The following is a 25,617-nucleotide window of genomic DNA, read 5'->3' on the forward strand; positions in this document are numbered from 1 at the left end:
AGCTTCCTGTTACCTGCCGTGTGCTCGTCTGTTGTTCCGTTACCAACGTTGGCGTGTCCTTGACTATCCCTGTTTGCCTGTGATCCTGACCTATTGGCATGTCCCTGACTATTCCTGTCTGCTTGTGGCCCCGACCTTGGCTTTATCCCTCACTATCCTTATCCTCCTGTTGCCTACTGTGGGTGTGAGCTGGGGGACCCTGGGGGTCGCGACCCGGAGCCAGTTGCAGCCAAGTCCATCCTCACCACTCGAGGCGCTGGTGAACACCTGCTGGCTCTTAGACTCCGCGCCCCAGGGAATCTTACGCTCTAACCCCAGTGGGATCAGTCTCCCGTCCGCAGCAGTCAGCCCTAGGGTCCACAATCTTGCGGTGCACTCCTGATCCCTACGGTGTGCATCTGTCACCTCGCCTCAAGGTGACCTGACACACATTTAGGGGGTTAATGCAGCATTCCGGACTAGTGTTTCTGGTCAGAGAAAGCTGTGTATTTGGATTTCTTCAGATGCTGTAGTTCTGGATCATAACTTTCAATCCTGTGTCCGGATTTTGCTAGGTACCTGCGACCTGTCTGAGTATACAGGTGTGCAGGGTCGTTATATACTCAGATCTGAGGATAGATCAGAGCTTCCAGTTTGGAGACCATTTCCCTGAGTGGGAGATGAAAGAGCTCACGCAGGAATCAGAGGGCCCCAGCCAGGAGCCACGAAACAGAGGGTCTCGCTCAAGGCTCAGAGGTGCTCCAGCCAGCAGTCAAGAGACAGGGATCTCACCGAGGGGTTAGAGGAGCTCCTACCAGAAGCTAAGAGACAGAGGGTCTCACTCAGTGGTCAGAGTAGCCCCAGCCAGATGCTAAGAGAAAGAGGGTGTCACTGAAGGGCTAGAGGAGCCCCAGTCAGACGCTAAGAGACAGGAGGTCTCACCCAGGGGTCAGAGGAGAAACAGCCAGAAGCCAAGAGACAGAGGGTCTCACCCAGGGGTCAGAGAAACTCCAGCCAGAAGCTAGGAGACAGAGGGTCTCACCCATGGGTCAAAGGTGCCCAATCAGGAGACAGCAGGTTTAGTTCTAGGAGTCAGGTCAGCTACTGTCGGGGGTGTCGGGAGAACCCCAATCCATAAGCCAGAGGTGGGCCATGCAGCAAGGTGCCCCAACTAAAAAAAGAGCCAAAGTGATCCAGAAGAGATGGACAACACAGTCAGAGGAACTGGTGAGAGGAGCAGTAATGCTGCCAACAAGGGAGCCAGGTGGCTCGGCATTTTCATTATTTGGATTTTGTGTGAAAGAAACCCCTGCATGGGCAAGTAATATGCACATGAATTTTCTATTTTTTTAACCAGTTCCCGACTGCCCACTGCATATATACTGCAACGGGGCAGCCCGGTTGCGCAAAATCATGTACAGGTCCATAAAGACATGGATGAGTGAGTTTGGGGTGGAGGAACTTGACTGGCCTGCACAGAGTCCTAACCTGAACCCGATAGAACACCTTTGGGATAAATTAGAGTGGAGACGGCGAGCCCGGCCTCCTCGTCCAACATAAGTGCCTGACCTCACAAATGTGCCTCTGGAAGAATGGTCAAACATTCCCATAGACACACTCCTAAACCTTGTGGACGGCCTTCCCAGAAGAGTTGAAGCTGTTATAGCTGCAAAGGGTGGACCCCCTCAATATTGAACCTCTACGGACTAAGACTGGGGTGCCATTAAAGTTCATGTGCGTGTAAAGGGAGGAGTCCCAATACTTTAGGTAATATAGTGTATGTGTGGGTCTATTACCTTTATTAAAATTTTAAACTGAGACCCATTTACACTTTGTCCCTTACCTTGTATTTGTACCCCATTATAGAAGACACTTACAGTGCATGTAAAGTAATAGACCTACTCTTTAGTCTTTTTAATTTGGGTAACCCGAAATGATGTCTGAAAAGATGCCTGCCTCTCCTTACATTTATTTAACCACTTTGAGCTGGTGCCTCCAAGCCCTTTAAGGGGTTTCTGATGCCGGGAGGCGGGGTTTATGATCATGTGACCGCCGTGATTGGCTGTCACAGTGGTGACACAATTATAAAGCTCCCAATCACAAGGAACAATCGGGAGCTTTCTGTTGGCCGCTGGTAACCAGCACTCCTGGCTGGTGCCAGAAGTGCTCAGGGCACGCAAATTTCTGCAGGGTGGTACGCAAATATGTGGCCACTCGGCACTAAGGCCAACCCACTGAGAGACGACATATTTTTGTACAGTCGATGTGAAGGGGTTAATGTGACCTTGCTCCATATAGGTATGTGATATCCCATTAGTCAATACCCTGGTATGACCAGTAATGGGGCTCTGCACGCAGCGGTACATCCCTCAATGATTGACTATGCTTACCATAGTTTGGGCACATAGGACTATCTCCTCCTTTGTTACTTGATAGCTGCAATGATGACTTGTCCGCCCCGTATTCCCGGATATAGAAGGTGTGATGGTAGATGCCATTGTAACTTTGATGCAAATCTGCACGGTGACGGGTGTCATCTTGTGTTTGATGTCCATATTTCACATAAATATGACTGGGTAAAGCCAACTGGTTGATTCGTTTAGTAGACCAAGGCCCCACCACGCCATGTTCCTGGAATAAAGCACAACAGAAGCAAAAGTTATAAAGCACATCCAAATGAAAAGGAGTTGTAGGGTTTGCAGTCGTGAATGGGCCCCTTCTCCAGGGTGGTTGGTTCCTAACCACCTTTATTGCCCCAGAGTGATGCTTAAAGCCAAAATCCAGCCATTTTACAATATGATGTTCTATTCATCTTATAAAATACTTTAGATCATACAAAGTCTTTGTGAAGAGTTGTGCAATATAATACTACAAATACTTTATTTATGTGTTAACAGCATCTGTTGCAAAAAATATTTTTTTTTTACCTTTTATTACGTTTTATTCTGTGGCCTCGTGACCACACAACCTCTGTTTTGTCTCTTTTCCCCACTGTGGGAGAGTCTCTCAAGTCCAGCAGGTGTACTTTTGACAGACAATGCTCTGGCTGGGCGGGGGGGAGTGGCTGCTGTCATTCAACAGAGCTGGGCTGGGGGAGTGGCTGCTGTCATGCAACAGAGCTGGGCGGGGGGAGTGGCTGCTGTCATTCAACAGAGCTGGACGGGGGGAGTGGCTGCTGTCATTCAACAGAGCTGGACGGGGGGAGTGGCTGCTGTCATTCAACAGAGCTGGGCAGGGGAGTGTCTGCTGTCATTCAACAGAGCTGGGCAGGGGAGTGGCTGCTGTCATTCAACAGAGCTGGACGGGGGGAGTGGCTGCTGTCATTCAACAGAGCTGGGCAGGGGAGTGTCTGCTGTCATTCAACAGAGCTGGGCGGGGGGAGTGGCTGCTGTCATCCAACAGAGCTGGACGGGGAGTGGCTGCTGTCATTCAACAGAGCTGGGTGAGGAGTGGCTGCTGTCATGCAACAGAGCTGGGCGGGGGAGTGGCTGCTGTCATGCAACAGAGCTGGGCAGGGGGAGTGGCTGCTGTCATTCAACAGAGCTGGGCAGGGGAGTGGCTGCTGTCATTCAACAGAGCTGGACGGGGGGAGTGGCTGCTGTCATTCAACAGAGCTGGGCAGGGGAGTGTCTGCTGTCATTCAACAGAGCTGGGCAGGGGAGTGGCTGCTGTCATTCAACAGAGCTGGACGGGGGAGTGGCTGCTGTCATTCAACAGAGCTGGGTGAGGAGTGGCTGCTGTCATGCAACAGAGCTGGGCGGGGGAGTGGCTGCTGTCATGCAACAGAGCTGGGCAGGGGGAGTGGCTGCTGTCATTCAATAGAGCTGGGCGGGGAGTGGCTGCTGTCATTCAACAGAGCTGGGCGGGGGAGTGGCTGCTGTCATTCAACAGAGCTGGACGGGGGAGTGGCTGCTGTCATTCAACAGAGCTGGACGGGGAGTGGCTGCTGTCATTCAACAGAGCTGGACGGTGGAGTGGCTGCTGTCATTCAACAGAACTGGACGGGGGAGTGGCTGCTGTCATTCAACAGAGCTGGACGGGGGGAGTGGCTGCTGTCATGCAACAGAGCTGGGCAGGGGGAGTGGCTGCTGTCATTCAACAGAGCTGGATGGGGGGAGTGGCTGCTGTCATTCAACAGAGCTGGATGGGGGGAGTGGCTGCTGTCATGCAACAGAGCTGGGCAGGGGGAGTTACTGCTGTCATTCAACAGAGCTGGATGGGGGGAGTGGCTGCTGTCATTCAACCAAGCTGGGCAGGGGGAGTGGCTGCTGTCATTCAACAGAGCTGGACGGGGGGAGTGGCTGCTGTCATTCAACAGAGCTGGGCAGGGGAGTGGCTGCTGTTATTCAACAGAGCTGGGCGGGGGTAGTGGCTGCTGTCATGCAACAGAGCTGGGCGAGGGAGTAGCTGCTGTCATTCAACAGAGCTGGGCGGGGGTAGTGGCTGCTGTCATTCAACAGAGCTGGATGGGGGGAGTGGCTGCTGTCATTCAACAGAGCTGGGCAGGGGAGTGGCTTCTGTCATTCAACAGAGCTGGGCGGGTGGAGTGGCTGCTGTCATTCAACAGAGCTGGACGGGGGGAGTGGCTGCTGTCATTCAACAGAGCTGGGCGGGGGTAGTGGCTGCTGTCATTCAACAGAGCTGGGCGAGGGAGTAGCTGCTGTCATTCAACAGAGCTGGGAGGGGGGAGTGGCTGCTGTCATGCAACAGAGCTGGGCGAGGGAGTAGCTGCTGTCATTCAACAGAGCTGGGCGGGGGTAGTGGCTGCTGTCATGCAACAGAGCTGGGCGAGGGAGTAGCTGCTGTCATTCAACAGAGCTGGGCGGGGGGAGTGGCTGTCCTTATTGAACAGAGCTGGGCGGGGGGAGTGGCTGTCCTTATTGAACAGAGCTGGGCGGGGGGAGTGTCTGTCCTTATTGAACAGAGCTGGGCTGGGCAGGAGATTGGCTGCTATCATTTCAAAGACTAGGTCTAAGTGGGGGAGTGGCTGCTGTTATTTGAAAGAACAGGTCTGGGCAGGGGAATGGCTGCTGTCACTTAACAGAGCTGGGTGGGGGGGAATAACTGCTGACATTCAACAGAGCTGGGCAGGGGAGTGGCTGCTATCATTCAAAAGAACAGGGATGGGTGGGGGAGTGCCTTCTATTATTTTAAAGAATAGGGATGGGTAGGGGGGTGGCTGCTGTCATTCAACTAAGAAGGCCTGGGTGGGGGGTGGCTGCTGTCATTCAAAAAAGTAGGGCTGGATGGGTGGGCATGGTTGCTGTCATTTAAGGCAGCAGGGCTGAAATAGGCTGCCAAATTGACTATGCAAGTACAGGTACGCTGTGTCGGCATGGCATCCTGTACATCTGAGCACCATGCCCAGGGACATGACAACACCAGCACAGACCTGCTTCCATGCTTGGTGTAGTCAGATTCAAACAGGATCTAAGGGGAATTGACAGGATCATTAGATATTTAGCAGCAACATTATAAATAAAACCATTGAAGGCTGCATTAAGGGCTCATTTACATGGGCATCTGGGGGGAGCAGTAAAAACCAAACTGGATCCAAACAATACAGCCAGACAGGGCTATACACATGCCACACAATTTTTAACTTGGGGTGCAGAGTATGACAGGTGGCACCGCCTGCCATTCTCTCCCATTGAGTTCAGTGGGGCTGCACCACAACCCTGAGCCAAACGGGAGTCAGTAGTAGAACCTTCTGTATCTTTCAGCTGCTGCAATACCACCCTTTAACTTTCAAGCAAATACAATCAATATACACTTATTGGGATTTTTCCTTTTATCAAAAACATGCAGCAGGATATAATTTAATTAACGTTTATGAAGAAATTATATAAAAATTATGTAAAAATATTGTTTTTGTTTCAAAAATTTGGGGTCTTTATTCATTTATATTGCAAAAAAATAAGAAAAACCCAGTAGTGATCAAATACAACCAAAAGAAAACATTTGCGTGAAAAAGATTATACAAATCTCAGTTGGGTACAGAGTTACACAAGAGAGACACAAGGCCATCAAGTCCAACCTATGTGTGTGATTATATGTCAGTATTACATTGTATATCCCTGTATGTTGTGGTCGTTCAGGTGCTTATCTAATAGTTTCTTGAAACTATTGATGCCCCCTGCTGAGACCACCGCCTGTGGAAGGGAATTCCACATCCTCTTATAGTAAAGAACCCTCTACGTAGTTTAAGGTTAAACCGCTTTTCTTTGAATTTTACTGAGTGGTCACAAGTCTTTTTAGATTCCCTTCCGTGAAAAAGTTTTCTTCCTATTGTGGGGTCACCGTATGGTATTTATATATTGTGGGGTCACCAGTACCGTATTTGTATATTGTGGGGTCACCAGTACCGCATTTGTATATTGTGGGGTCACCAGTACGTTATTTGTATATTGTGGGGTCACCAGTATGGTATTTGTATATTGTGGGGTCACCAGTCCGGTATTTATATAATGAAATCATATCCCCTCTCAGGCGCATCTTCTCCAGAGAGAATAAGTTCAGAGCTCACAACCTTTCCTCATAACTAATATCCTCCAGACCCTTTATTAGCTTTGTTGCCCTTCTTTGTAGTCCAGTACATCCTTCCTGAGGACTGGTGCCCAGAACTGGACAGTATACTCCAGGTGCGGCTGGACCAGAGTCTTGTAGAGCGGGAGAATTATCGTTTTATCTCTGGAGTTGATCCCCTTTTTAATGCCAATATTCTGTTTGCTTTGTTAGCAGCAGCTTGGCATTGCATGCCATTGCTGAGCCTATCATCTACTAGGACCCCCAGGTTCTTTTCCATCCTAGATCACTCCAGAGGTTCTCCCCCTAGCGAGTAGATCGCATGACTGTCCAATTGCCAGTAATGCATTGCAAAAAATGGCCTGGTCATGAAGGCGGTTAAACCTTCCAGAGCTGAAGTGGTCAACAACAAATCTCACAACCTGACAAATGTGTGTACATAATCAGGTGAACTTACCTTGACGCTGTTCAGTGCAACCTGGTATGAATAGCAGTAGGAAAAATGATAGGGAGTCTCATTTTTAATTGTTGCAGACATTCTTCTTCTCTCTTCCTGGTGATGGAGGATAAGTGACCTCTGGTCGGTCTAAAATTCAGATCCAGGACAGGAGAGAATGGAGTTCACTTAATGAGACTCTGGGAAGGATGGGTGAGAGAGGAGATGGGTGAGAGATGAGATGGGTGGGAGAGGAGATGGGTGTGAGAGGGGATGGGTGAATGGGTGTGAGAGGGGATGGGTGGATGGGTGGGAGAGGGGATGGGTGAATGGGTTGAAGAGGAGATGGGTGGATGGGTTGAAGAGAAGATGGGTGGATGGGTTGAAGAGAAGATGGGTGAATGGGTTGAAGAGAAGATGGGTGGATGGGTTGAAGAGGAGATGGGTGGATGGGTTGAAGAGAAGATGGGTGGATGGGTTGAAGAGAAGATGGGTGGATGGGTTGAAGAGGAGATGGGTGAATGGGTTGAAGAGGAGATGGGTGGATGGGTTGAAGAGGAGATGGGTGGATGGGTTGAAGAGAAGATGGGTGGATGGGTTGACGAGAAGATAGGTGGATGGGTTGAAGAGGAGATGGGTGAATGGGTTGAAGAGAAGATGGGTGGATGGGTTGAAGAGAAGATGGGTGGATGGGTTGAAGAGGAGATGGGTGGATGGGTTGAAGAGGAGATGGGTGGATGGGTTGAAGAGGAGATGGGTGGATGGGTTGAAGAGAAGATGGGTTGAAGAGAAGATGGGTTGAAGAGGAGATGGGTGGATGGGTTGAAGAGGAGATGGGTGAATGGGTTGAAGAGAAGATGGGTGGATGGGTTGAAGAGAAGATGGGTGGATGGGTTGAAGAGAAGATGGGTGGATGGGTTGAAGAGAAGATGGGTGGATGGGTTGAAGAGGAGATGGGTGAATGGGTTGAAGAGGAGATGGGTGGATGGGTTGAAGAGGAGATGGGTGGATGGGTTGAAGAGGAGATGGGTGGATGGGTTGAAGAGAAGATGGGTGGATGGGTTGAAGAGGAGATGGATGAATGGGTTGAAGAGGAGATGGGTGGATGGGTTGAAGAGGAGATGGGTGGATGGGTTGAAGAGGAGATGGGTGGATGGGTTGAAGAGAAGATGGGTTGAAGAGAAGATGGGTTGAAGAGGAGATGGGTGGATGGGTTGAAGAGGAGATGGGTGAATGGGTTGAAGAGAAGATGGGTGGATGGGTTGAAGAGAAGATGGGTGGATGGGTTGAAGAGAAGATGGGTGGATGGGTTGAAGAGAAGATGGGTGGATGGGTTGAAGAGAAGATGGGTTGAAGAGAAGATGGGTTGAAGAGGAGATGGGTGGATGGGTTGAAGAGAAGATGGGTTGAAGAGAAGATGGGTTGAAGAGGAGATGGGTGGATGGGTTGAAGAGGAGATGGGTGAATGGGTTGAAGAGAAGATGGGTGGATGGGTTGAAGAGAAGATGGGTGGATGGGTTGAAGAGAAGATGGGTGGATGGGTTGAAGAGAAGATGGGTGGATGGGTTGAAGAGGAGATGGGTGAATGGGTTGAAGAGGAGATGGGTGGATGGGTTGAAGAGGAGATGGGTGGATGGGTTGAAGAGAAGATGTGTGGATGGGTTGAAGAGATGTGTGGATGGGTTGAAGAGAAGATGTGTGGATGGGTTGAAGAGATGTGTGGATGGGTTGAAGAGGAGATGGGTGGATGGGTTGAAGAGGAGATGGGTGGATGGGTTGAAGAGGAGATGTGTGGATGGGTTGAAGAGGAGATGTGTGGATGGGTTGAAGAGGAGATGTGTGAATGCGTTGAAGAGGAGATGTGTGAATGCGTTGAAGAGGAGATGTGTGAATGGGTGGATGGACGGGTGGAGGATTCTCCCTTACCTCTTGCTCTAGTGACGAATCTAAAATGTCAGATTTCCCATCACTCTCTCTGTGACAATGGTCATCACAGAGGCTAAATCTCCTTTACGGGAACACATACAAACCCGAACAAAAGGGCCTAATCCTTCCCTACTCCAGCCAAAGCTTTCAAAACCACGTTGTCTTTTCATACACTTTAACCACTAGCTGCCCAAACAAATTATTACATTTCTCTCATTTATGTAAACATCTGCATTTTTTTTTTTAATTAGATAATTATTTAGAACACCCAAACATTATAGATTTTCTGAAAGCAAAGGCCCTGGAAAAAAAAAAAAAATGGTTGGTAGTCGCAATTTTTTTGTCACACAATATTTGCGCAGCCATTTTTAAAATGCCTATTCTTTGGTAAAAATACAATTTAAGCCACTTGCTGACCAGGCCTTTTCTGGAACTTTAAATTAGTTTAACCATTTAAGGACTGGGCCTCTTTTTTAGATGTGTTGTTTACAAGTTAAAAACATTTTTTTTTTGCTAGAAAATTACTTAGAACCCCCAAACATTATAATTTTTTTTCTAACACCCTAGAGAATAAAATGGTGGCCGCAATACTTTCTGTCACACCGTATTTGCGCAGCGGTCTTACAAGCAAGCCTTTTTTGGGAAAAAAATACACTTTTTTTAATTAAAAAAATAAGACAACAGTAAAGTTAGCCCAATTTTTTTATATATTGTGAAATAATAATGTTAAGCTGAGTAAATTGATACCCAACATGTCACACTTTATAATTGCGCCCGCTCGTGGAATGGCGACAAACTTTTACCCCTAAAAATCCCCATAGGTGCCGTTTATAAAAATTCTACAGGTTGCATGTATTGAGTTACAGAGAAGGTCTAATGCTAAAATTATTGCTCTCGCTCTACCAATCGCGGCGATACCTCCCATGTGTGGTTTGACCACCATTTTCATATGCGGGCGCTACTCACGTATGTGTTCGCTTCTGCACGCGAGCTCGATGGGTTTAAATTAAAAAAAAAAAATTCTTATTTATTTTACCTCTTATTTTTTATTTTTACACCGTTTAAAAAAAATAAAAGTGTCACTTTTGTTCCTATTACAAAGAATGTAAACATCCCTTGTAATAGAAAAAAAAGCATGACAGGACCTCTTAAATTTGAGATCTGGGGGGTCAAAAAGACTTCAGATCTCATATTTACACTAAAATGCAATAAAAAATTTTTTTTTCATTAAAAAGAGGATTTAAAAAAAATGGCCCTTTAACCACTTAAGCCCCGGAACAATTTGCAGCCAAAGGACCAGGCCCCTTTTTGCGATTCGGCACTGCGTCGCTTTAACTGACAATTGCGCGGTCGTGCGACGTGGTTCCCAAACAAAGTTGTCATCCTTTTTTCCCCACAACTAGAGCTTTCTTTTGGTGGTATTTGATCACCTCTGCAGTTTTTATTTTTTTGCGCTATAAACAAAAATAGAGCGACAATTTAAAAAAAAAAAATGCATTATTTTTTACTTTTTGCTATAATAAATATCCCCAAAAAATATATATAAAAACATTTTTTTTCCTCCGTTTAGGCCGATACGTATTCTTCTACATACTTTTGGTAAAAAAAAAAAAAAAAATCGCAATTAACCATTATTGATTGGTTTGCGCAAAAGTTATAGCGTTTACAAAATAGGGGATAGATTTATAGCATTTTTATTAATATTTTTTTTTTACTAGTAATGGCGGTGATCAGCGATTTTTATTGTGACTGCGACATTATGGCGGACACAGCTGTCATTTTTGACACATTTTTAGGACCATTGTCATTTATACAGCAATCACTGCTATTTAAATGCACCATTTTTTTTTTTTTTATTGGCCTGGCTTGTGATTTCACTGATCGTCCTTTCCTATAAAAGGGAAGAGACGATCGGTGACAGCCACACAGGGAAGCATGGGGAGAGGTTTCTTTACACAGATCTCTCCTCGTTCTTCAGCTCTGTGACCCGATCACAGGACACCAGCGGCGATTGGGTCCGCTGGTCCCGCGGCCACGGTCACGGAGCACAGGACCGGGTCGGGAGCGTGCCGCTGGCGGCGCACTCCCGACCCACGGCTGGGCACTGAAAGAATCACGTACCGGTACGTGATTGTGCCCAGCCATGCCATTCTGCCGACGTATATGGGCGTGAGGCAGTGGTTAAGAGGTATGGGCGTAAATGACGTTTTGATGTTGCTTCCACCCTGCAGTGTCTTGGAGACGTGTGGGGGGAAGATCTTCCCCTCACTCCTCTCCATACCCAGCAACAGAGAGGACACGATCGCCTCCGCCGCTGCCGACGGCTCCGGTAAACGGCGGAGGACACCTTTTATCTTGTAGCGGACCGCCGGCCTAACAAGAAGATACCGGGGTTATGGCAGCTAGCTGCTGCCATAACAACGATATTCCTCCTCAAAGTAGGGATGTATATGGGCGTGCCGTGATCCGGAAGTGGTTAAATTAATATTTTTTGCTAGAAAATGACTCGAACCCCCAAATATTATATATATATATATATATATATTTTTTTTTTTATAGCAGAAACCCTAGAGAATAAAATGATGATTGTTGCAATATCCCTTAAGAAATCTATGAAGATAAATTCAATTCCACTTTTTCAGACTGCTAAAAACATTGTTTGAGCTTTGTCTCATAGACTGCTGTAGACTGATGCCGGACATTCAGAGGTAAGATGGCATTCCTGATCAAAGCATTGTCCGGGTGGGCAGTGTCCCGGGTTACCTAGGCTTGTCTCAGTGACTAGTTGTCAATTAGATCACTGTTGGTTTTTCCTTAGATGTGCTAATGAGACTACTGGTTACAGTTTGCATTGTTAGGGTAATGTGATCAAGCTCTTACCTGATCTTGTGTGCTAAATATTCTTTGTGAATTTACAATAATGGGAGTTCCAGTTTGCACCTAAGCTAGTGTCGTCTAGTCCTTGGGTGCAATGCACAGCTTCAATACCCATTTACTGATTCCAGAGTGGAGGAAGCTATATCCTGACGGAGGCAGGTGCTGGAAGGTCCTTCACACACACACAAAACGTAGCTACCACCACATGTTTTATTGGAAACTCGTCCCATTCATAGCATTTTATGTTGCAATTCTAAGCTTTTAGGCTCGGTTCACACTGGAACCGGCTATGGATCGCACAGGAACGCTGTGTGTCCCCATTCTTCAGTTCTGGGACAAATCAGGGCCGAATCTTTGCATGAATTCGGCTCTGAAACTGAGCTAAAGACACACAGTGTTTCTGTGCAGTGCGCTCCGCAGTGCGCTCCGCAGCCGTCCTAGAGATATGTGAACCGGCTCCATAGAGAGCTGGTCACATTCTCCTGCTATGCAAATTGGATGCGGGGAAACCCAGATCCAATTCGCCTACGTGTGAAACCCAGCCTGAAGAATATCTGTATCACTCGCTGCCACACCCAGATAGGAATAAAATTGAGTTTACAATATGGTAGCTAGGGATGAGCTTCGTGTTCGAGCCAAACCCATGTTCGACTCGAACATTATCTGTTCGTCCGTTCGGAGAATTCCGAACATTGTTGGTCGTTCGCGCCAAATTCAAGTGGTGCATCACGGCCCATAATTCACTGCATGCATTGCTGGCTGATGATTGGCCAAGCATGCACTATGACCCGCATGCTTGTTCAATCACAGCGCCGTCTGTACAGAGAGCCATAATTGGCCAAAGCCAGGGTGGCTCAGGGGGTTTAGTACACGCCCCACACTATATAAGGCCGACTGCGTGGTGGCCTTGTGTAGTGTGTTGCGGCGACGGAGAGAGATAGACAGAGAGACAGTGTCATTTCATTTGAGTTAGATAGAGCAGGCAGGAGGCTAGTCAGTTAGCTGTAGTCAGTGTATTGTGTATATATATATATATGCATCCTAGGTGGTGTGTGTGTGTGCGTGTGTGTGTGTGTGTATATATATATATATATATATATATATATATATACACACTGTATTCAGTATAGCTAGATCCGCTCCTGTGTATTGTGTCCTTTGCACAGTGCGCACTTAAAGCTACCCCAATTGCTGGTGTTCTGCTGATTCTATATCGCAGGCAGCTGTAGAATTACAGTTGGTGTATTGTGTCATCTGCACAGTGTGCACCCAAAGCTACCCCAATTGCTGGTGTTGTGTTGATCCTATCCGCAGGCAGCTGTAGCAATTACAGTTGGTGTATTGTGTCATCCGCACAATGTGCACCTAAAACTACCCCAATTGCTGGTGTTCTGCTGATCCTATCCACAGGCAGCTTTAGCAATTTCAGTTGGTGTATTGTCATCTGCACAGTGTGCACCTAAAGCTACCCTAATTGCTGGTGTTCTGCTGATCCTATCCGCAGGCAGCTGTAGCAATTACAGTTGGTGTATTGTGTCATCTGCACAGTGTGCACCTAAAGCTACCCCAATTGCTGGTGTTCTGCTGATCCTATCCACAGGCAGCTTTATCAATTACAGTTGGTGTATTGTGTCATCTGCACAGTGTGCACCTAAAGCTACCCCAATTGCTGGTATTGTGTTGATCCTATCCGCAGGCAGCTGTAGCAATTACAGTTGGTGTATTGTGTCATCTGCACAGTGTGCACTTAAAGCTTCCCCAATTGCTGGTGTTCTGCTGATCCTATCAGCAGGCAGCTTTAGCAATTTCAGTTGGTGTATTGGGTCATCTGCACAGTGTGCACCTAAAGCTACCCCAATTGCTGGTGTTCTGCTGATCCTATCCGCAGGCAGCTGTAGCAATTACAGTTGGTGTATTGTGTCATCTCCACAGTGTGCACCTAAAGCTACCCCAGTTGCTGGTGTTCTGCTGATCCTATCAGCAGGCAGCCTTAGCAATTACAGTTGGTGTATTGTGTCATCTGCACAGTGTGCACCTAAAGCGACCCCAATTGCTTATGTTCTGCTGATCCTATCAGCAGGCAGTTTTAGCAATTACAGTTGGTGTATTTTGTCATCTGCACAGTGTGCACCTAAAGCTACCCCAATTGCTGGTGTTCTTCTGATCCTATACTACAGGCAGCTGCAGTAATTACACTTATTGTACTGTGTACTCTGCACAGTGTGCACATAAAGCTACCCCAATTGCTGGTGTCATTCTGAGCCTATACCACAGGCAGGCAGCTGCAGTAATTACAGTTGGTGTACTGTGTACTCTGCACAGTGTGCACATAAAGCTACCCCAATTGCTGGTGTTCTCACACTAATAATACTACAGGCAGGCAGTTGATTCTGCTAGCTGCAGTATATACGTCCCAGCTTTGTGCAGCTACATCTCCCTGCAGGCCATTAGTATGTCTGGAAGGCCAACAAGGAGAGACAGACAGTCACGAGCCAATAAAAGAGGGCAAGCAGGCTCTGTGTCTAGAGGCAACAGTGCTGGTCGTGGACACAGTGTATCCTCATCAGCACGTGGCCATGGGACACACTTGTCCTTTTTTTCATCAGCTGGCCACGTTGAGCTGGAACATGCCGAAGATTTGGTGGAGTGGATGACCAAGCTATCCTCATCTGCTTCATCCTCTCTCACCCAGGCTCAAGGTTCTTTGTCTGGCAAAGCAGCTGCCAACGCGGCCTCTTCCCTTGGCTCAATGGCACCAGCCACTCCTTCCCTAGCCCCACAAAGTCCTCCTGAGGAGTCCGCCGAACTGTTTGAGCAGTGTTGGGTACATGCTCCAGGAGGATGCCCTGTGTTTTGAAGGCTCTGATGATGATACCCAGCTAGAGGAAGTCAGTAATGTGAGCCCAGAGAGAGGGGATGCCCAAGAAGGACAGCAATCTGGCAGTCATGTTCCCCCAGCTGCAGCATACTGCCAGGTTTGCTCCAGTGATGAGGAGGGAGGGGATGATGAGGTCACTGACTCCACGTGGGTGCCTGATTGGAGAGAGGAGGAGGAGGCACATCTCCAACTGACCATGGTTTATCATGGGTGCTGAGCCCTGACACCGTGGTCAGTTTATGTGCCTCCTTCATCCGCTGTGTCTTCTGTCCTACTCTGTCATCTCCCCCCCCCAAGCTCCGTATCATGCCCTCCCCTTCTCCCTCCCGTCCTGCTTGTAAAATTACAATTTGCTATTAATTTAATTAATTAATTAATGTAATCTGCCCCAGTGTCTGTGCCTTATAAATAAAAAAAAATGCAGCTACATACCTGATTTCAGAGCGCCGATCAGTACTCATGTGACCCGCCACCTCTCTCCTCCCCTCCTGACTGACATCAGCGGGGGAATCTCAGCCCCACCCACTGCAGCTGTCAGGCCATGTGAGGAAAGAGCTGGCCGGTCATGTGAGCAACGATCAGCACTCTGAAATCAGGTATATAGCTGCAGACACTGGGGCAGATTACATTAACCACTTCAGCCCCGGAGGATTTGGCTGCTCAATGACCAAAGCACTTTTTACAATTTGGTACTGCACTGCTTTAACTGGTAATTGCGCACAGGGCTGTCTTTAATATTGATTGGACCCTGGGAAAACATTTTCTTGGGCCCCCTTCCATGTCATTTTGCTTTCCACCTGCTCTGAGTTAACAATAAATAGAAGCTAGACTCAAAATCAGTTTACTGAATCAGATCAGGCAGCTAATACGATTGGTTGCCAGAGGTTACAGTGTATCATTACCACTCACTGACTGACTGTTAGAGGTTACAGCACATGACTTCTGCTTGCTGATTGGTTGCTAGAGATTACTGTACAACAATACTGCTCACTAATTGGTTGCTAGGGGTTACTGCACATCCTTACCACTCATTAATTGGTTGCTAGAAGTTACTACACATTATTACTGCTCAGTGATTGGTTGCTAGAGGTTGCTACATATCCTTACCGCTCAATGATTGGTTGCAAGAGGTTAGTGCATATCATTACTACTCACTGATTGGTTGCTAGAGGTTACAGCACATCATCTCCTCACTGCCTGCACACCATGGACTGGGGAGGTGAGCAGACCCATCAATAGACAGAAAACTCCTAGGGATCCTAGGACTCCTGGGATCAGTGGCAATGCTGGGGGGTGATTAGTGGCAATGCTGGGGGGGTCAGTGGCAAGGCTGGGGGGGGGTGATCAGTGGCAATGCTGAGGGGTTGATGGGATCAGTGGCAGTGGTAGGTTGATGGGTGGTAGGTTGATGGGATTAGTTAGGAGGCAATACACTGTGGCAAATTCTGAATCATGTAGAGCAAAACTGGAAATCTTTGGCAAGTATATAGTGGGGGATTCTACACCAATTTACAATGCTTGACCATCAATTTGGGGTGGGGGGGATTTACACTTACCACCAATGTGAGGGGAAATTTCCACTGACCACCATGTAACGGGTATTTACGCTAACCCATCAATATAAAGAGGGATTTCTACACTGACACCAATGTAATAAGTACATTTACACCAACCACCAGTGTAAGGCCGCGTACACACGGGCGGATTGTATGGCCTACTTAGTCCGTCATACAATCCGACGGACAGTCCGTCATACTTTCGAATGAACGGACTTGACCACACACGGATGCACAAACAGTCCATCGAAAGCTTGCGCGATGACGTGTACAGCACGTACGACGGGACTAGAAATAGGAAGTCCAATACACAGCAATGCACCCTTCCGCCGTGTAAATCCTTTCTGGGCATGCGCCATTCTTAGTCCGTCGAACTAGCCTACTCACGAGCGGATTGTCCGCTGAAACCAAAGTATGACGGACAGTATTACGGAAATTCCGAAATACTTAGTACGCCAGACTGCACGCTGAAAAAGTCAACTGAAGCCCACACACGAGCGGACTGTCCGCTGAAATGTGTTTCGGCGGACTAAGTAGGCCATACAATCCGCCCGTGTGCACGCGGCTTTAGGGGGAATATACAATGACCTCCATGTAAGGGGGAATTTACACTGACAACCATTGTCGAGGAGATTTGTACTGACCGCCAACGTAAGGTGACACTTCTACACTGACCACCAATGTAAGCCCTTGTACACACGGTCGGACATTCCGACGGAAAATGTCCGATCGGACCGTGCTGTTGGATAATCTGACCGTGTGTGGGCTCCATCGGACTGTTTCCGTTGGAATATCCGACCGACAAAGTTTTAGAGCTGGGCTATAAAATTTTCCGACAACATGATCCGATCAGACTTTGTCCAATAGTTTGTAGAGAATTCCGATCGGACAAAGTGCCACGCATGCTCAGATCAAATTCCTAGACCAAAGCTATTGGCTACTAGCCTGAACGTAGACCTGTCATAACGAAATAACGTCATCACGTTACGAACGATCGGATTTTCCGACAACTTTGTCCGACCGTGTGTATGCAACACAAGTTTCGGACACAATCCGACGGATTTTGTTGTCGGAATGTCCGACCGTGTGTACAAGGGCTTAGGGGGATTTACACTGACCACTAATGTAATGAAGAATTTACACTGACCACTAATGTAAGGGGGACCTTCACACTGGCCACTAGTGTGAATAAAAGGATTGTACACCAAGCCTCAATGTAATGAGACGATTTACACTGACCACCAATGTAAGGAGGGATTTACACTGATTACTGATTAGCAACAGAACTTCACACTGAGATTTTGAGACACAACACAGGACTAAAATTTCATGGGACAAGGGAATTTAAACTGGTCTAGTTGGCAAGTAGGAGACAGCTGCTTTGGGCCCCACAACAATGATGGGGCCCAGGGCAGCTGCCAATTTTGCCCTGCCTTAAAAACGGCCCTGATTGCGCGGTCATGCAATGTTGTACCCAAACTAAATTTGTGTCTTTTTTTTCCCCCCACAAATAGAGCTTTCTTTTGATGGTATTTGATTGCCTCTGCGGTTTTTTTTGCGATATAAACTGAAAAAGACAGAAAATTTTGAAAAAAAGATATTTTATACTTTTTGTTTGAAGAAAAATCCAATAAACTCAATTTTAGTCATACATTTAGTTCAAAATGTATTCAGCCACATGTCTTTGGTAAAAAAAATATGTCAATATGCGTATATTTATTGGTTTGCGTAAAAGGTATATTTTCTGGAATTTACACAGCTTTTAGTTTATGACAACCTATCCCATTTCTTGAGGTAATAAAATGGCAGGGCAGTACTAATCCCCCCCCCCCAAATTACCCCATTTTGGAAGGTACACAAAGTACACAAAGATGTCACTAAATTATATATTGCTCAAACATGCCATGGGCATATGTGGAATTGCACCCCAAAATACATTCTGCTGCTTCTCCTGAGTATGAGGATACCACATGTGTGGGACTTTTTGGGAGCCTAGCCGCGTACGGGGCCCCCGAAAACCAATCACCTCTTTCAGGATTTCTAAGGGTGTACAATTTGATTTCACTCCTCGCTACCTATCACAGTTTCGAAGGCCATAAAATGACAAGATGGCACAAAATTCCCCCAAATGACCCCGTTTTGGAAAGTAGACACCCCAAGCTATTTGCCGAGAGGCATGCCGAGTTCATAGAATATTTTATATTTTGCCACAAGTTACAGGAAAATTACATATTGCTCGCACATGCCATGGGCATATGTGAAATGACACCCCAAAATAAATTCTGCTGTTTCTCCTGAGTACGGGGATACCACATGTGTGGGACTTTTTGGGAGCCTAGCCGTGTACGGGGCCCAAAATCCAATCACCACCTTCAGGATTTCTAAGATCGTAAAATGGGGATTTCACTTCCTCACTATCTATCACAGATTTGAAGGCCATAAAATGCCAAGATGGCACAAAACCCCCCCCCAAATGACCCCATTTTGGAAAGTAGACACCCAAGCTGTTTGCTGAGAGGCATGCTGAGTCCATGGAATAATTAATATTTTGCTACAACTTGCGGGAACATTGCACATTTTTTTTTTTGCACAAAATTGTCACTAAATGATATATTGCTCACACGTGCCATGGGTATATGGGAAATGACACCCCAAAATGAATTCTTCTGCTTCTCCTGAGTACGGGGATACCACATGTGTGGGACTTTTTGGCAGTCTATAAAACAAGGAAATTGTTGGGGCTTTATATGAGACCATGACTGTACAGTACACATGTCTCCATCCCTAATATTTGATAAGGGGGGGGGGGGGGGGAGGGGAGATAGAGGGAAATGGGATTTTATCTGAGACACAACACTTGGGTAGAATGAATCAAACAAAATTTGTAGATAAGATATTTATTATTATCACAATTGGGTCTTTTTTGTAGCCAAAATTAATATAAGACCCAGTCTTATTTTCGGGGGGTGAAGAGCAACCACCCCCGGGAGCTGGGGTGATAGCAATGCAGGTGAAGGGAGGGCCAAGAGAACAGGAATAGGAGAACATCAACTGAGATGGGTGACTCCCTTCAAAGGTCAGTAGTGATAGGTATGAGCCCATAGGGCTTCTGTAACAATAAATGGTTAAAGGTTATTAACATCTAGTGGACATATCAATTGATGTGAGAGGTCAGCAAGAAAAGAGAAAGGAAAAAGTGCGAAAAATAGTGATGAGCTGAACATACCTGGGTACTCATAAGCCCACCGTCTGCAGACCCCCTCCTACAACCACTGGGCTAGGGTTGCGTGGAGGAGGCCCTTGTTCTCTTCAACATGGGGACATGTGTGTTTCCTTCCTGGAAAGGTACCTCCCTATCTTGAGGGCATGTGACCTGGGAGGTTTCAGGAGGCCTTGGCCTGCCAGGCTGTGTATTTGGATAAAGAGCTTGTATTGATTTTTGGGGGACCTCGGGCCATTTTTTTTTTTTTTTTGCATGGGGTTCCCCAAAATCCAAAGTGCCTGGTATGAATAAGAAGGGAAGTCTGGGGATTCCTAGCCATGCAAGCGAATGGAGTCTGTGATGTCACTGGTTGTTAAAGGACTGGGGGGTCAGCTTGGTGTCAGCCTCTTGCAGCCCCTGTACAGCAGAGCTTAGACTGAAAGAGGGAGAGGCAGCACAAGGAACCAATAAGTTCCTGTGCTTTCAAATGAAACGATGTTCAATTAAAAAGATAAATCAAACATTAACAGCGCTGAGTAACCTAACTAAAAAACAGAACTAATGTACATCATTCAGTAAAACAATGGTGTATTACTCATACATGTGCTGGGGGCACACTTGCAACTGGGGGTCTTTCTCCAAGTGGGGGGGATTTCAATAAGTGGAAGCACTTCTGACTCTGCACTTCAGCGAATGCACAAAGCGAAGGTACACAAGAAAATACTTAGAAAAACCCCGCAAAGACAGCAGGTGACCTCCAGGGCCGGATTAACATAGGGGCTATTGGAGCTGCAGCTCCAGGCCCCTTTCTCAAGATAGGCCCATTTTCCCCCAAAAAATTAATCAAAAAAAATAAATAAATAAAAATATAAAAAACAAAAATCGACTTTGAGGATTGTAGCTCGGCGATCAGGAGTCACAGGGACCTGACATGTGGGGGGGGGGGGGGGGGGTAGGTAGCTAAAGACCCACTCCAGCACTGGTTAAAATATGGGGCTGCTATCCTCTATGGTTCCAGAGATACGGGGCTCCTTGCATAGCCTGTCAGAAGCTGCATACAGAGCGGCAGTATAAATACAAGCTGGAACACTCTGCAGCAGACTGAGAGGATGAATTCACAGAGCTTATAATAATTATTTGTATATTACTTATGATAATTAACCCCTTGCCACCCAGGCCCATTCTGAGACTTCTTTCCTACATGTAAAAATCATCATTTTTTTTATGCTAGAAAATGACTCAGAACCCCCAAGCATTATATATTGTTTTAGCAGACACCCTATGGAATAAAATGGTGGTCTTTGCAACTTTTTATGTTACACGATATTTGCGCAGCAATTTTTCAAACGTTTTTTTGGGAAAGAAACTGTTTCATTGATAAAAAAAAACACTAAAGTTAGGACGATTTTTTGTTGTGTACTAAGCGATGCTTAAATTTTTTTTACAGGTTACATGTTTAGAGTTACAGAGGAGGTCTAGTGCTAGAATTATTGCTCTCGCTCTAACGATCATAGCGTATGTAACCTGTGTGTATCTGGCTCTGATACTAACCAGTGCCTACCCAGGGACTGACTAGTATCTCTCCCCAGCCTGTCCCCACACACCCTCTCACCTGCTGACCTGTGAATGGGGCGATCACTCCCGCAGTGTTATTGTGTTCTGCCAGTGAATACAATGATTAGTGTTGCTAACTATGGCTGGCAGCACTGATTGTTTTGGGGAAAACCTGACAGGCTGGTTGTACTCAAGTCGGTTAATAGGTTGACTTGTGTAAAACCAGCTAGCCCATACATAGATCGACTATGGCTGGTCTCTGCTTAATTGGTGTAATTTCAATCCATGTCTGGCCCGCTTAACCACTACACACTTCTCTCCTGTACATAGTGCCCACTGTCATACCCTCCGCACTCCTGTACATATTGCTCACTGTCATACCCTCCACACTCTTCTCTTATACATAGTGCCCAATGTCATACCCTCTACACTCCTCTGCTGTTCATACTGCCCATTGTCATACCCTTCACACTCCTCTCCTGTACATAGTGCCTTCTGCCATACCCTCTGCACTCCTCTCATGTACATAGTGCCCACTGTTAGACCCTCCACATTCCTCTCCCTCCCCTGCACATACTTCCCACATTTATACCATCCATACTCCCCCCTATGCCTCTTACCCACAAAAACTGTTCTTTAAATATATACTGAATATCCTCAATGTTACCAGCTCTGGAATGGGCACTTTTGTCAGTTCAACTAAAGGAAATCTCACAGTCCTCATATTTGTTCTGCCCCATTATTAGTACTTATTAAATTTTGTAATTACTATTGTGATGTATAGAGGAACATACTAAATATAGCACTTCAAACTTAAAAAACTTAAAAAAAGCGTCCCTGAAAATATTTTTGAAATGTTGATAACTATGTACTTAGTCACTGCCCAAGGGCCACAGGGTCAGTAGGGGCCCCATGAGAGGCTCCTGTGATATTAAAGCGGTAGTAAACTTTTCTAACATTACAACTTTTTAGAGGCCCTGGGGTAGGTTATGCCATAATGTACAAGTATGCACAGCATATTAGCACATTAGGGTACACATACCTGTCAGACTGAACACTCCAGTGCTGTGCTGTGATCAACCCGCCGGGGGCCCGGGCACTTCCATCTTCACCCGATCTTTCTTCTAGGTTCTGTGCCTTCGGTCACTTGCCTTGGCCAGGCTGCGTTGATGTCATTCCCACACATGCTCACGTGCGTCCTCTCTCTCTCATCCCCCCCTTTCTCTCTCATCCTCCCTCCCTTACCCCTCACACCTCTCTCATCCCCTTTCTCTCTCTCTCTCTCTCTTTCTCTCTCTCTCATCCTCCCTCTCTCTCTTTAATTGTATTTGTTATAACAAAAAATTGTTTGCATTTTGATTTATTTACTGTTCATAAAAGGCCCCACCAAAATCCTCAGCACCAGGCCCATGATGTTCTTAACCACTTCAGCTCCGGACCAATAAATACCTTAAGGACCAGAGGTCTTTTTGCAATTTCGCACTGCGCTGCTTTAACTGGTAATTGCGCGGTCATGCAATATTGCACCCAAACGAAATTTGCGTCCTTTTCTTCCCACAAATACAGCTTTCTTTTGATGGTATTTGATTGCCTCTGCGATTTTTTTTTTTTGCGATATAAATGGAAAAAGAGCGAAAATTTTGAAAAAAAAAGATATTTTCTTCTTTTTGTTATAAGAAAAATCGAATAAACTAAATTTTAGTCATACATTGAGGGCAAAATTTATTCAGCCACATGTCTTTAGTAAAAAAAATGTCAATAAGCGTATATTTTTTGGTTTGCGCAAAAGTTATAGCGTCTACAAACTAGAGTACATTTTCTGGAATTTACACAGCTTTTAATTTATGACTGCCGATCTCATTTCTTGAGGTGCTAAAATGGCAGGGCAGTACAAACCCCCCCCCAAATGACCCCATTTTGGAAAGTAGACACCCCAAGGAAATTGCTGATGGGTATGTTGAGCCCATTGAATATTTATTTTTTTTGTCCTAAGGGATTGAATAATGACAAAAAAAAAAAAAAAAAAATTTTTACAAAAAGTTGTCACTAAATGATATATTGCTCACACATGCCATGGTTATATGTGGAATTGCACCCCAAAATATATTCCGCTACTTCTCCCGAGTATGGGGATACCACATGTGTGGGACTTTTTGGGAGTCTAGTCGCGCACGGCACCCCGAAAACCAATCACCACCTTCAGGATTTCTAAGGGTGCAAATTTTTGATTTAACTCCTCACTACCTATCACAGTTTCGAAGGCCATAAAATGCCAAAATAGCACAAACCCCCCCCCAAATGACCCCATTTTGGAAAGTAGACACCCCAAGCTATTTACTGAGAGGCATGTTGAGTCCATGGAATATTTTATATTTTGCCACAAGTTGCGGGAATATTACAAACTTTTATTTTTTTTTGCACCAAGTTGTCACTAAATGATATATTGCTCACACATGCTATGGGCAGAAGTCAAATTACACCCCAAAATAAATTCTGCTGCTTCTCCCGAGTACGGGGATACCACATGTGGGGGACTTTTTGGGAGCCTAGCCACGTACGGGACCCCGAAAACCAAGCACTGCCTTCCGGATTTGAATATAAAATGCTACCAAAAAACCTGTTAGCGATGGCAGGGATCAGGCCTGACTCTGCGATCGCTGCAGTTATGTGTTTAGTGTTTTGTAAGTGACAGTGATCGATCGATACTGCACTTGGGTGGGCTGGGCAGAGGGGCAAAACGCAGGTGCCAGCAGGTATTTGGGCTGATCCCGCTAACAATGCGTTTTTTTGGAACCCTGAACTGCTGGGGATGCTAGTATAGATCTGATCAGATCAGATCTTGATCTGTTCAGATTCTATACCACTACGGGAGGTGTATGCTTTGCGTGTGGGTGTTAGCGGTACTGGCACTAACCTAGCGCTGCCTGGGGCGACGCAGACCCTGACCCTAAAACCTAATTGATATCACCCGCCGGGTGATCAGGGGGTTAAACCTTTATTGGGTAATAAATGGTGGGTGCCCTGATGCTATAAAAAACAAACTAACCAGAGTCACCCGTAACACTTATACGGTGATCAGTGGTGAAAGGGTTAACTAGGAGCAATCAGGGGGTTCAAATTTTTATTAGGTAGTATATGGGGGTCCCTGGCGCTATATAAAAACCTGATGGGGAACCTAAATAACTAACTGGCTAACCAGCGTCACCAGTGACACTTATACTGTGATCGCTGGTGAAAGGGGGTGAAAGGGTTAACTAGCAGCAATCAGGGGGTTAAAACCATTATTGGGTAGTATATCGGGGTACCTAGCGCTATAAAAACCTGGCGGTGAACCTAAAAAAATAACTAGCTACCTAGCGACACTAGCGACACTGATGCAGCGTTCAGAAAAATTATTGCTTAGTGACAGTGGCAAAAGGGGGTGAAAGGGTTAACTAGCGGAAATCAGGGGGTTAAAACCATTATTGGGTAGTATATCGGGGTACCTAGCGCTATAAAAACCTGGCGGTGAACCTAAAAAAATAACTAGCTACCTAGCGACTGTAGCGACACTAATGCAGCGATCAGATTAACGATCGCTTAGTGACACTGGCAAAAGGGGGTGAAAGGGTTAACTAGCGGCAATCAGGGGGTTAAAACCATTATTGGGTAGTATATCGGGGTACCTAGCGATATAAAAACCTGGCGGTGAACCTAAAAAAATAACTAGCTACCTAGCGACACATGCAGCAATCAGAAAAATGATCGCTTAGTGACACTGGCAAAAGGGGGTGAAAGGGTTAACTAGCGGCAATCAGGGAGTTAAAACCATTATTGGGTAGTATATCGGGGTACCTAGCGCTATAAAAACCTGGCGGTGAACCTAAAAAAATAACTAGCTACCTAGCGACTGTAGCGACACTATTGCAGCGATCAGAAAAATGATCGCTTAGTGACACTGCAAAAGGGGGTGAAAGGGTTAACTAGCGGCAATCAGGGGGTTAAAACCATTATTGGGTAGTATATCGGGGTACCTAGCGATATAAAAACCTGGCGGTGAACCTAAAAAAATAACTAGCTACCTAGCGACACTAGCGACACATGCAGCGATCAGAAAAATGATCGCTTAGTGACACTGGCAAAAGGGGGTGAAAGGGTTAACTCTAGGGGCAATCAGGGGGTTAAATCTTTATTGGGGGGTGATAGGGGGCTACCCTGGACCTAACACTAACTGTCCTGACAGTTTTTACTGTCACAACTGACACTGAATGCATTGATCAGTAAAGAAATGATCAATGCAATCAGTGACACTGTGACTGGGGGGGGAGGGGGGGCGATCGGGGGGGGGATCGGGGGGGGGTTTGTGTGCCTGTGTGTACCTACATGTCAGTGTAGTGTTGGTGCACACTTACTATTACTCTTCTCCTCGTAGTCCGGTCAAAAAGACCGCCCCGAGGAGAATGACATCACTTCCTCCTTCCTGTGTAAACAATACACAGGGGAGGAAGCTTCTCATTGGCCAGGAGCGATCCAGAGGGGGTGGCCGAAAACCAACGGCCATCCCCTCATCACGGAGCGCTCCTGGAACGAACCGGACCGCCGTAACTAGCGGGAGGGGGTCCGATCGGACCCCCCACCCGCTGGAAGGCAATCACGTAGATGTACGTGATTGTGCCTGCCTGTGCCATTGTGCTGACGTACAATG

At 46.4% G+C, this 25,617-nt stretch overlaps 1 protein-coding gene across 1 annotated transcript in view; it reads right to left on the reverse strand.

Moving 5' to 3' along the window:
- The window catches only part of LOC143956834 (uncharacterized), a 48,069-nt gene that overhangs the window by 1,086 nt on the left and 21,366 nt on the right, over positions 1-25,617 (reverse strand). Inside the window, exons 2-3 of the mRNA XM_077467008.1 lie at positions 6,962-8,861; positions 2,370-2,610 (exon numbers count right to left, since the gene is read on the reverse strand). Coding sequence (XP_077323134.1) covers positions 7,126-8,861 — 1,736 coding nt within the window. The 3' untranslated portion in view covers positions 2,370-2,610; positions 6,962-7,125. The remainder of the gene's footprint in view (positions 1-2,369; positions 2,611-6,961; positions 8,862-25,617) is intronic.

Source organism: Lithobates pipiens, unplaced genomic scaffold (assembly GCF_037356315.1).
Source record: "Lithobates pipiens isolate NorthernLeopardFrog02 unplaced genomic scaffold, aLitPip1_a1.2 Scaffold_44, whole genome shotgun sequence".
Taxonomy (NCBI): Eukaryota; Metazoa; Chordata; class Amphibia; order Anura; family Ranidae; genus Lithobates; species Lithobates pipiens.